At 50.7% G+C, this 12,102-nt stretch overlaps 1 protein-coding gene across 6 annotated transcripts in view; it reads right to left on the bottom strand.

Moving 5' to 3' along the window:
• The window catches only part of XDH (xanthine dehydrogenase), a 92,797-nt gene that overhangs the window by 62,246 nt on the left and 18,449 nt on the right, over nt 1–12,102 (bottom strand). For all 6 annotated transcript variants that reach the window (XM_070067912.1, XM_070067908.1, XM_070067910.1 and 3 more), the window contains 6 exon segments: nt 8,451–8,519; nt 8,100–8,186; nt 6,570–6,711; nt 3,157–3,249; nt 2,426–2,577; nt 1,168–1,261 (listed from right to left, as the gene is read on the bottom strand). In XM_070067912.1, the coding sequence (XP_069924013.1) occupies nt 1,168–1,261; nt 2,426–2,577; nt 3,157–3,249; nt 6,570–6,711; nt 8,100–8,186; nt 8,451–8,519 (637 nt within the window).

Here is a 12,102-nt window from a genome sequence, read left to right as displayed (position 1 = left end):
AGCCACAGCCTGCAGTGCTGGCATCCCATGTGGGTGCCAGTTCACATCCCGGCTGCTCCATTCCAATCCAGCTACCTGTCAATGCACCTGGGAAAGCAGTGGAAAATGGCATGAGTTCTTGAGCCCCTGCCACCCACATGGGAAACCCAGAAGAAGCTCCAAGCTCCTGGCTTTGGATCAGCCCAGCTCTGGCTGTTGTGGCCATTTGGGGAGTGAACTAGCAGATGGAAGACCTCTGTCTCTCTGTCTCTTCCTCTCTCTGAAATTCTGCCTCTCAAATAAATGAATACATCTTTAAAAGAAGAAGGAGAAGGCTCCCCCCATTCTGTCCATTGTGCCTGCCGTGGTTACAGAAACAGCAGTATATACTGAGCACTTGCTTTTCTTCTGGGAGTCTGTGCTTTTGGCAGGTGTGAGGCAGGTTGCCTGTGTGCCCAGCCCCTAGGAACACCTGGGTGTTGAGTTTCTAAGGAGCCGCCCTGGGAGGTGACACCACACAGGTGTTGTGGCTGGGAAATTAAGCACCCTCTGTGAGACTTCCCTGGGTAGGGAGCCCTCCAGGATCCTGTGTGTACTGGCATCCTGCGGATGTCCCCCAGTCCCTTTTCCCCAGGACGGATTTTGCTTTGCATCCTGCTACCCTAGGCTGGCTTCCAGCAAATGGTCAGAGCTGGGGGTGGTCCCAGGGTGGACATGGCCAGGAGCACTCTTCCAGCATTTCCACTGTGCAGACACGGGAGGTATAAACAATGGCAGGAGCATAAACAAAGCACAATCATTTGGCAATGATGAATGGTAGAACTCACTTCATTGTAAGTTCCTGGAACTGAATTTGCAGCAATGGCCATGTTGGCAGAATTGCTCCTGATGCTACAGGCAGCTATGGTAAGCTGGCACCTCCTGGCCCCAGCATCCTGCCAGGTAAGGCATCTAGGGGACAGAGGGTACTGAGGATTCTCTATAAAGAAATGGCCCAGCTCTCCTGACCTCCAACCTGCACATAATCTCTTGGAGCTTCCAAAAAATCCAACCCGTAAGATGCCTGGGTCACTGAAGTTTAGACTCCATTCCTCTAGGAAATGACTACCTGGGAGACATTACCTCTACCCCACCCCCACCCCGAACCCTGCAAATTTCTCCTTCTAAGCCTCCACTTCAGGCACTCACCTCTGGACACAAGGGTCAGCTTGGCTCCACTGGCCATGAACACAGGGTTGAGGTCCGAGATAGGGCTGGCAGTGATAATGTTCCCTCCAATGGACTAGGACAAGCAGAGAGTGCGAGTGAGAGCCCACTCCAGGAAACCCCGGCTCAGCAGCTGGCTCCTGGACATGGGACGCCCCCATGGAGACATGAGAATGGCATGGGAGGGCTTGCACATTTAGGAAAACGGGATCAGAACATTTGGGATGGGGTGCCAGTTCTGATGTTTACCCACTGGCAAACCAGGGAAAGCCCATGTAGATTTGTCTGGCAGCTTCCACACAACCTTCTTTCACAAGGACAGAGGTGGTTTATCACAGGGGCCATGTGGCTTCGTAAAATAGAAAAGAGTAGATACAGATCGAGGAAAAAGAGGAGGAAGATTTAAAGATGCACAATTTGCTTTAGTTGGAGCTGAGCCTCCTGGCAACTCAGCAAAAGAAAATGAAAGAAGAATCAGATACAGGATTCCCATTACTGGAAAAGATGTTTGCACAATAGACAAAAACCCTTCCTGGAAGCACGCGTTAGCAGAACTGGGCAACAAAGCAGAGCTGCCTGAGCTGGCGACGCCTCATTTCTAACTGAAAGTGGCAGGTGCGTGGTCAGGGTGAGAGCTGTGGGAGTAGACTGTTTTGTTTCATTCTGTTTTAATTTAAAAAACAAGGAAATGCATGGAATGGATGGGACAGCTTTCCTCTCAACACCATAAATTGCTGTGAACCTTGAAGGGCCAGAGCTGTGAGTGCCATTATTTGCAAACTAGGAATCTGGGGGCTGGTCTGAGAGATCCTACCCTCCCCTCGGTGCTGTTCTGTGCTTCTCCCCCAGACTCTGAAAGCAAACCACCCCCCTCCCAATTTTGGCTTCCTAACATATCTCTTATTCATCTAATGAGAGCCTCAGCCAAGTCCATGAAGAAGAAAGCAGGAAGCTGTTTCTTTCCGACTTCAGGGGTAAAGACTGAGTCACTGACCAGGGGTCTCCTACAGTGACCCCGCAAACCGCTTCCTCGGAAGCAGCTGAGGGGCTTGTTACAAACCTGACCTCTGGGCTGCATCTCAGATTCACTGAGTCAGAATCTCTGAGGGTGGGGCCCTGGAATCTGCTTCCAGGCCATTCTAAACAGTAAGATGTGGGGCATCCCTGGGCTGAAGCAGCCGCGGCCAGTCACCCTGCCTTCCGTGCTGCCGGCCTCACCGGCCTCTGGGCAGGGACTCACCGCCACCGACTTGACCTGCTTCCCAGCAAACCAGCGTAGCTGCTCCAGGACGCCCCTGAACACCTCTGTTTTCTGGACAGGCAGCTTAGCGACCGCATCAACCAGGGTCTTTTCCACGGAGCTCAGGGGGCAAGCGGCTCCAAAGGTGATACCTGGGGATACATACTCGCGGTGAATGCCATCCCTCAACAGAGCCCATGAGGCTGTGCAGCTACCCGAGCAAAGCTCGACCAGGTCTTGTGTTTGTGTGAGTGAGGATACGAGGGCCCAGAGATGCTAAATGACTAAACCAATGACACACAATGAGTAAAAGAACCAGGACTTGGTCCTACAACAGATGCTCTTTCCTCTAAATCAGTGTCTCTCAACTCATCAAAATCAGCATCTTTGGGATGGAAGCCCTGGAAGTTTTTTGAAAAGCACCCAAGTCCTAGCCTCCCCAAGTTCCCCATCGCCCCCTCCAAGGGCTATTCCAATGCATAGTCAGGACCCAGGACAGCTCCTGAGAACCTCCGAGCCTCCCGCCTGCCTGCTGGCACCCACCATAGATGCTTGTAGAGGAGAAGCAAAGTAACCCCTTCCTTGGTCACCCCTTTCCCTGTGCAAGGGCAGCTCCAGGAGAGGCAGGTAACAGTGAGCACCAAAGGGGAAACTGCCCTGGCCGCGCCACTGTTCTCATGACCTATGCCAGCTTCTCAACCCCTCTGTGGGCTCAGGACAAACCCCCTTACCCTCAGGCCCATGCTCCACAGAGTTCAGCTCAGGAATCCAGGCCGGGCAGACAATCATGGGAAACAGCATGTTCTTAAACTTCATCTCAATGCCTGGAACAAAACCATATGCCTGGGTTATAGGCCCAGTGTAGTATCGCCGAGTCAGGCCTCAGCAATGGTACCACCATCCCACACAGGGTTATATGACACAGTCACAATGTGTTCCATGTGTGTCTCAGGATTAAGAAATGCAGTAGACGAGGTATGGGTTAGGTGTGGCCTCAGACTGTCAGCAATGAAACTTTTTCTTTCTCATAACTAAGGACCCAGCACTGCGGCATAGAAGGCTAAGCTTCCACCTGCAGCACTGGTATCCCATATGGGCACCAGTTCGAGTCTCAGTTGCTCCTCTTCCAATCCAGCTCTCTGCTATGGCCTGGGAAAGCAGCAGAAGATGGCCTGAGTGCTCAGGCCTCTACACCCCTATGGGGGATCCAGAAGGAGCTCCTGGCTCCTGGCTTTCGATCAGCCCAGCTCCAACCATTGCGGCCAATTGGGGAGTGAACCAGCAGATAGAAGACCTTTCTCTCCCTGTCTCTCCCTTTCTCTGTTTGTAGCTCTACTTCTCAAATACATAAATAAAGTTTTAAAAACCTAACAATAACAAAAACCTAACCAAATATAAGGGAAACAAACTCAAGTTTACTCCAGTGGTTGTGTGTGTGCACACGTGTGCATGCACGTATGTGTAGTAACATTAGAAAACATGGGAAACTAAGGCATGTCAAGAACTCTTCTAAGCACTTGACCTATTTTAACCCACTTAAACCTCACAACAACCTTTTGAGGTCCTGAGGTTTTCTACTTACACGTGAAGAAATTGAGGCAGAGGGAAGATAAATATCTTAATCAGATCACGCAGCTAAGAACAGCACATTTGAGTGTTGGGGTAAACAGTCATAGAAACACGAAAGTGTAACATGAATGCAAATGAGAGAGAAGACTTCAAATCTGCCTTCCAGCACCCAGTGGGGAGTGCTTCATGTTGCCTGGCTTTGCATAGCCCACATAGCTTTGTCGGGTTTCTGTCCTTCCAGGCTAATCAGGTTAGAAACTCTGCTAAACTATCACTCCTCTGTTCTTAAAACCAGGTAGTTGGGGCTAGCAGTATGGCACAGTGGGTTAACGCCCTGGCCTGAAGTGCCAGCACCCCATATGGGTGCCGGTTAGGGACCAGGCTGCTCCACTTCCGATCCAGCTCTCTAAAGTGGCCTGGAAAAGCAGTGGAAGATGGCCCAAGTCCTTGGGCCCCTGCACCTGCATGGGAGACCAGGAGGAAGCACCTAGCTCCTGGCTTCGGATCAGCGCAGCTCCAGCCATTGCAGCCAATTGGGGAGTGAACCAGTGGATGGAAGACTCTCTCTCTCTCTCTCTCTCTCTCTCTCTCTCTCTCTCTCTCTCTCCTCTCTGTATAACTCTGACTTGCAAATAAAGAAATAAAATCTTTTTTAAAGAAAAACAGTACAGCACCTCCCCCAGCCCTGATGAAAGATTCACAAAGAAACGCCTGTGTGCCCCTCCCCACCACACTGCAGTGCCTTTGAGGGCTTCTGAAGGGAAGCCCCACTCCGAGGAGTCTGGTGACTATCGGCTACCAGGACCAAGAAGGCAGACGAAACCGTAAATGTGGTATTGACAAGGTTTTCTCCGCCCACCTTTCCTCGAGACTCTGTGCTGGTCATCGGTGCCAACACTGTTGGGCAGTGTGGAAGAGAGCAGGTGATGTGGTTCTGAGAAGTTAGTCCTCACCGTGGAGCTTAGAAAGTGCTTGTGGACTTCTATCACTTGGAATCCAACTGAGACCAGGACAATGTGTGACTCAGAGCAAGAAACATGCCATGTGCCAAAGCCTCATGCTCCACCTAGACCCTAGGGCCAGGAGTCCTATTAAGCCACAGCCATCGGATCCCTCACTCCAGGCATGTCTCAGGGCACCCTGCCAGCCCAGTGTATCACAAACAGTGGCTGGGGTCTCTGCACTGCACCTGTGTTAACAAGGGCACGGGCCAACTCCCCATCAGCAAACCAAGCCAGGCCCTCCCCTTCGTGGCTGAAGACCCTCAGGAGCCAGGGCCAGGAATCTCCCACAAGCTGGAATTGACTGCTTGTCCTTGACTATCATGACTTGACTATCATGTCCCCAAACAACAGGTCCCCTCAGAGAGACCTCAGCGGTGCCATGGCCTCCTCCTGGGATCCTCATCAGGCTTGGGACCCCACACAGTGGAAAGACACCCAGCTAGGTGTAGGAATGAGGGGAGGGTAGCAGGGACTAGGGCCCCTCTGCCATTACTCCTTATCCCTTAAAGTGCTCAGACTGAGCACTGCACACCAGAACCTCCCTGTTCAATTCACATGAGCCTCACGCCCCAGCTGCTGGCACCAACAAGGCAGGTGGCCAGAGTCAGAGGCAACACTAACACAGCCACACCTGGGCGTCTCCTCCGCTGTACCTAGCACATCACCCCCTAGAAAAGGGGCAGGAGGGCATGAAAGGGAAACATTTCTGGAGCTCTCAGCATCCCTCAGACACTGGCCTGAATACCCACTTTCCCCACCTCCAACCCCACCTCAATCCAGGAGCCTTGAAGGAAGGAGTGGGGTCCAGGTGAGTCTCCTATCCTGCATCCTTCCCTGAGCATCCGGCTCACAGCTTGTCAGCTATGAAGGTTTATGGAGGCCGGTGCTGTGGCTCAATAGGCTAATCCTCCACCTGTGGCGCCAGCACCCCGGGTTCTAGTCCTGGTCAGGGCGCCGGATTCTGTCCCGGTTGCTCCTCTTCCAGTCCAGCTCTCTGCTGTGGCCCAGGAGTGCAATGGAGGATGGCCCAAGTGCTTGGGCCCTGCACCCACATGAGAGACCAGGAGAAGCACCTGGCTCCTGCCTTCAGATCAGTGCAGTGCACCAGCCACAGCGGCCACTGTGGGGTAAACCAACAGAAAAGGAAGACCTTTCTCTCTGTCACTCTCTCTCACTGTCCACTCTGCCTGTAAGAAAGAGAGAAAGAGAGAAAGAAAGAAAGAAGGTTTATGGAGACATCAGCAAGTGTACAGGCATCTCACTGAACACTCAAAGCAACCCTTGGAAGATGTCCTGCTGCCCCCATATAAGGAGTAGGGAAGTGAGAGTAGAGGAGGACCAGTAACTTTTCTGAGGACACACATCTAGCAAGAGGTTGAACCAGGACTGTGGGACTCCAAAGCCTGGGTTTTTGCAGGAATCCAAGTGTCCAAGGTCCCTTGGTGGGTTCCTAGAGCAGTCAGTGGGGCAAGGGTGGAGTGCAGGAGTAGGATAAGGTCACGGGGAGGTGAGGGCAGGCAGGAAGATTCCAGCAGCATTCCCAGGTTCCAGGACCAGGCCAGGGCCCTTACCGATCTCCGTGTTCCCCACCACCAGCTTGGCATCAGGGTGCTGAGCTTTGAGGTCCAGCAGCTCCCCCAAGGTTGAGGCCTGGATCCAGGTCACACGCTCCCCTTCAAAACGCAGCTGCCTCCGAGGAGTGTCCTTGAGTCTCTGGGAAAGGTAGTTCTCTTACTGCCCTGTCCCCTGCCTCCCGCTGTCATTCCCCTAGTGTGCCAGGTGGTCAGCTCCTCTGCTGACCTGTGTAGCACTGAATTCAGATCTCTCAGCAGGTGAAGGGAGGAGAAAGGAGAACTAATACGTGCTGAGATGGGAGCTCCACTCAGGCTAATACACTTTGTCTGGGGACACCTTGGCCAAGGAGGCACATCCAATAGGAGGAATATGGGGGTCCACGAGGGCCCAAAATGACAGGGCTGGAAGCCTGTGTTCCTTGAAGTGCCCCCTCACTGTCTCCCAGAGGTATAGCAGGCAAGAGGTGAGAGGACACAGGCCAGGGAGGATGGGTGTCGGTCAGAGGGGAGCGCATGGGAGGACTGGCTGTGAAATGTGCAGAGTGACAGAGTGCCCCTAACTCAAACTGACCGTGGTTTCAAGATTCCACCATCCAGGGAAAGCCCTGCCAACCCGCTCTCTCTGTCCGTGGAGACTAGAGGTAGCCTGCATGAGCACAACACCCTCAGGAGCACCTTCTAAGCTCCATGTGTTCTGAGCCTTGCTTGTCACAGATGTTGGAGTGAAGAGAGGAAGTGGATGTAAGCAGGTGTCCTTCAAACAGAGCTGTAAAGCCACGGGTCGCATCCTTTGAAAATCTCTCTTCTTTGTTTTTGTTTTAAGTAGACTGTGTATAGAGGAAAGAATAGATTGCTTGGGCTCAGATACTGACAGGAGGTCAAGAAATGGTTACTGAGCACCTGCTACTATGATGCAGTGTACTACAAAGTCCCAGTCCCTGTCCTTGTGGAGGTTATAGTCTAGCAATGACTACAGATATCAGATTAGTAACCGTAAGTGTGACGTGGGTGAAGGAAGCATACTGTGCTGTGGGACAATGCAACAGGGGGACTTGACCTGGTCGAGGTGTCAGAAACATGAAGGGAAGTTGGTCAGGCATTTGGCACAGTAGTTAAGACACTGCCTATCCCATATCAGAGTGCCTGGGTTTAAGTCTCAGCTCCACTTCCAATTCCCGTTTCCTGCTAATATGCACCTGGGAAGCAGCAGGTGATGGCTCAGGTATTTGGGTCTTTGCCACCCACGTGGGAGACCCAGATTGAGTTCCTGGCTTTTGGCTTCAATCTAGCTCAGGCCTGGCTATTGCTGGCATTTAGGGAGTGAGCCAACAGATGAAAGTGTCTCTCTCTGTCTCTCTCTCAGTAAAAATAAACAAACAAGAAGAAAAAGGGTGGAAAATTTAGATTGAAACCTACAGGTCAAGGAAGACACAAAGTTCCCAGTGGGCATAAAAATAAAGCAGGTCTCCAGGGACTGGGACTCAGGGTCCTGAGATGTTGCTGGTCTTCCCCTGTAACGACACCTACCAGCAGCTCAGGGGGGAAGATGGGCTCCTGGGTGGGATCCAGGGGTGCGAACTCCTCTGGTTTGAACAAGGATGGCGAGAGAGTGACCTGCAGGCAGAGAATGGGTAGTGGCAGAGCATCTCCACCTTCTGCATGCCCTGTGGGACCAACCCAGCCCTTTCTCCAAGTTCATTGCCAGCCCCTGGCAGGCAGCTTTTGGCAATCAGGAACACAGAGGTCTTTGCCAGAGGACCCAGGGCTGCCGTGCACCCTCCCCACCCTCATCAATTGGCCACCACCGAGTCTAGCCATAGTTTTCTCTTAAAGAAGTGTGCTGACCCCAGCCTTCCAGGGCAGAAGGGACTGACTTACCCTCTGCTCTTTCCTCTGGTTCATGCAGCAGTTTGGGTTGTCCCCACTTCCTCCACAGCACCCCCCATCCTAGAGAGACAACGTGCATGCAAGAATATTCGCAGAATTTTCACAGGAAGTCAGGACTCGAGATGATTAATACCCAGCAAACTCTTTCTCTGATGCCTAGACCAGCAACAGCGTGCGGAGCAGAGACCCTACCCCACCTCTTGTGTTTCTTTGTGTAGAGTTGAGGCCTCCCCTACATTCTCTCTCACTTGGCTAATGTATAACCCATGGATAAACAAATAGGAGCAACAGGAAAATTCACTCTCAAAGAAATTTCTCCATGAAAGCTAGGCCCTACTTATCAACCTGCGTCTTTCTGCCCCTTCTCCTTCTTAGGAAGCCTCTAGGAGAGACATTCGTATTGGCTGTCTCGGGACTCAAGGGGATCTACTTCCAGATCAGCCAAGTTCTATGGGGCATACCTGGCTGTCCCCCAGGCTGGGCTTTCCATGGGACACTCCCAGGGATGCCCAGGACTGGTGCTGGAACCGGAGCGTACAGCTGGTACGCACCATGGCCTCCCCACTACTGAATAGGCCCTTTTGCCTAGACAGCTCTGCTTTCTCTTACTCTTTGCAGGCCTCGACTGGAGCAAGTGTGCCGGTCAGGTCACCTAGAACCTACAGGAATGGACTTGCTCAGGGCCTCTCAAGAATCAAGTCCAGAATCACAGGCTCCCAGAGCCAGGTCACTGCAGGGCAGGGGTGTGTCCACATGACTAATCGGCCTCCGGAGAAGAGGCGTTGCAGCTCAGGGCTCAGGAGACACTTCAGCTTCGTGGAGTTGTGCTAAGATGCAAAAACAGGGAGGACTCACAGATACAAACCCAGTTACTTTCTGGGGTGGCAGACTCCTGAAAGAGCAGGCTGGGAGCAACCTTCTATACAGGAGCCATGGGAGACACCATCCCACTCAATTCCCAAAGAATATCCTCCCCAAGAAAGCTCTCAGAGAACCATGGAAGCCATGGGTGTCAGTGTGACAGTGTCACCTATCAGGTGACAATGGCATGGCTTTCACCCCCTGCACCTGCACCTGCGAGCAGACCACTCTGGGTCCACTGACTGCTGGACCTGCTGGGTCTACTCTGCAACCCCCCCTGTCACCTTGCCCTTCCCCCTCATTATATAGGAAGGAAGAGAAGTAGGGAGAGGGAGTGAGGCTCCTGTTCCCCTTCTCATCTTTCTTCTTGGAGAAGGAGTGATGCGGAGAATTCCTAAGCAGCGAGAAGAACCCTCCCATAGTCAGCCATCAGCCTTCCTTGCCTGGCCTGCCCGGGGACCACCGTATTTCACAGAAGTACATTTTCTAGATAATGAAAAAGCCAGTGCATCGCTACTTAGATCTTTGGTCTTGATATTTCACTGACATGTTTATTGTGATGTACAATGTGCACCACCGCCCACGAGGTCTGCCCAAGTTGGATAGGGCTGGATTTTTCTACCCCTACACTACTGAACTTCCACTTCATAAAGTAAGCTGAGACTTTCAGGCTTGTGTTTTTTTAAAAAAAAATAATAATAACAACATCGTTTCATAGTTTGAGGTTTGCAGAAAAACTGAATGGAAGATACAGAGAATTTCCAAATACTTCCCCCACCCTACACACACACACACACACAATCACCTTCACAATCAACATCTACAATAGAATTCTACACTTGCTTCACTTGGTGAACCTCCTTGACACATCACCTCACCTCCTGTTCCCAGCTTACCTGAGGGCTCACTCTCAGTGTCCCATCTATAGGCCTTGGCAACTGTATCGCACAGTGTATCCTCTCTGCCAGAAGAGAGCCACACTGCCTGGAAACCCCTCGGATGCTCTGCCAATCCTCTCTCCCCCCTAATATCGGTGGCCATTATTCTCGCCTCCGCAGCCTCGCCTTCTCTAGAATATCATCCAAATGGCATCATACAACATGAAGCCTTTTCAGACCCATTGTTTTCACTGCAGGGCACAAGGATCTATTTTTGGGCAAGAAATTTCTGAAATCCATGCATATGAAGAGAGGTCTTCAAAAAGTTCATAAAATACATATTATCTAAAAACTACATACAGATTTCAAAATCCCTTTTGCACCAAAATTAATTATCTCTAATCCCATTTTCCACTAGCCTTTTGAAGTACCTGCATACACAATTGAGTTTCATCCATGCCTTTCCAAGGCTTGATAGCTCATTTCTTTTACCGAAATATTCTGTTGTCTGCAGGCAGTCCAGCTTATTTATCTATTCAGCAACTGGAACATACCTTGGTCACTTCTAGGTTTTAACAATGATGAATAAAGCTGCTGCCAACATTCCTGTGCAGGTTTTCTTGTAGGCGTATATTTCAACTCTTGTGGATAAATACCGTGGAGGGCAATTGGTGAATATTTGGTTTTATAAGAAACTGTCAAACTGTCTTCCAAAGTGGCTGTGTATCTTGCACTCCCATCAGCCACGAATGAGAGATCCCACTTATCCAGCTCTGCTCTAGCATTCGATGGTGCTAATGTCTTGAACTTGGTCACTCCCATGGGTGGGAGCAGTATCTCATTGTCCGAGTCTGCAATTCCCCAGTGACTTAGGATGTTGAACCCTCACATGATGACTTGCCATCCATAGCCCTTCTGTGTGAGCTGTCAGTTCAGGTCTTTGGCCCATGTTTTAAATCAGGTTTTTCTTTTTCATAGTTGAACTTTAAGAATTTTTTGTGATATTTTGGATAAATCCTTTATCAGATGTGTCTTTTGCAAACACCTTCTCCCACAGGGCTTGTTTTCCATTTTCTTGACTATGTTTTACAAAGTAATAACATGCTCATTTTAGGGAAGTCCATCTTATCAAGTATTTATTTCTTACTTCTGGTTGCTGTATCTAAACAGTCATCATCATATCCCAGGTCATCTAGGATTTCTCCTATGATTTTTAAAGGATTTTTATGTGATGTTTTACATTTAGATCTATGATCCAATTTGATAAAATATTGTTAATTTATTTATTTGCAAGGCAGACTTAGAGAGACAGAGAAGAAAAGGGGGAGACCTAGACCAAGAGCCAGAGAGAGACAGAGACAGAGACAGAGAGATATCTTCCATCCTCTGGTGCACTCCATAAATGTTCTCTGGCCAGTGTTGGGCCAGGCCAAAGCCAGGAGTTTCATGTGGGTCTCCCACATGGGTGCAGGGCCCAAGTACTTGAGCCATCTTTTGCTGCTTTCCCAGGTGCATTAGCAGGGAGCTGGATCAGAGGTGGAGCAGCTGGAACTTGAACTGGTGTCCATATGGGAAGCCAGCATGGCATGTGGAGACTTAACCCCCTACACCACAGTGCCGACCCCTTGAGTAAATTTTTGGAAGCATATAAATTCTGTGTCTAGATTCATTGTTTTGCATCTGAATGACTGGTTGTTCCAATACCATTTATCTTTGCTCTGTGTATTGTTTCTTGCTCTTTTGTAAAAGATCAATTCACAGGGCTGGCGTGGTGGCTCACTTGGTTAATCCTCTGCCTGCAGTGCCCGGCATCCCATATAGGCGCCAGGTTCTAGTCCCAGTTGCTCCTCTTCCAGTCCAGCTCTCTGCTGTGGCCCGGAAAGGCAGTGGAGGATGGCCCAAGT

Source organism: Oryctolagus cuniculus, chromosome 2, assembly GCF_964237555.1.
Source record: "Oryctolagus cuniculus chromosome 2, mOryCun1.1, whole genome shotgun sequence".
In the NCBI taxonomy this organism is placed as follows: domain Eukaryota; kingdom Metazoa; phylum Chordata; class Mammalia; order Lagomorpha; family Leporidae; genus Oryctolagus; species Oryctolagus cuniculus.
The sequence above is the reverse complement of the archived record's forward strand: the minus strand, read 5'-3'. Positions and strand labels throughout refer to the sequence as shown.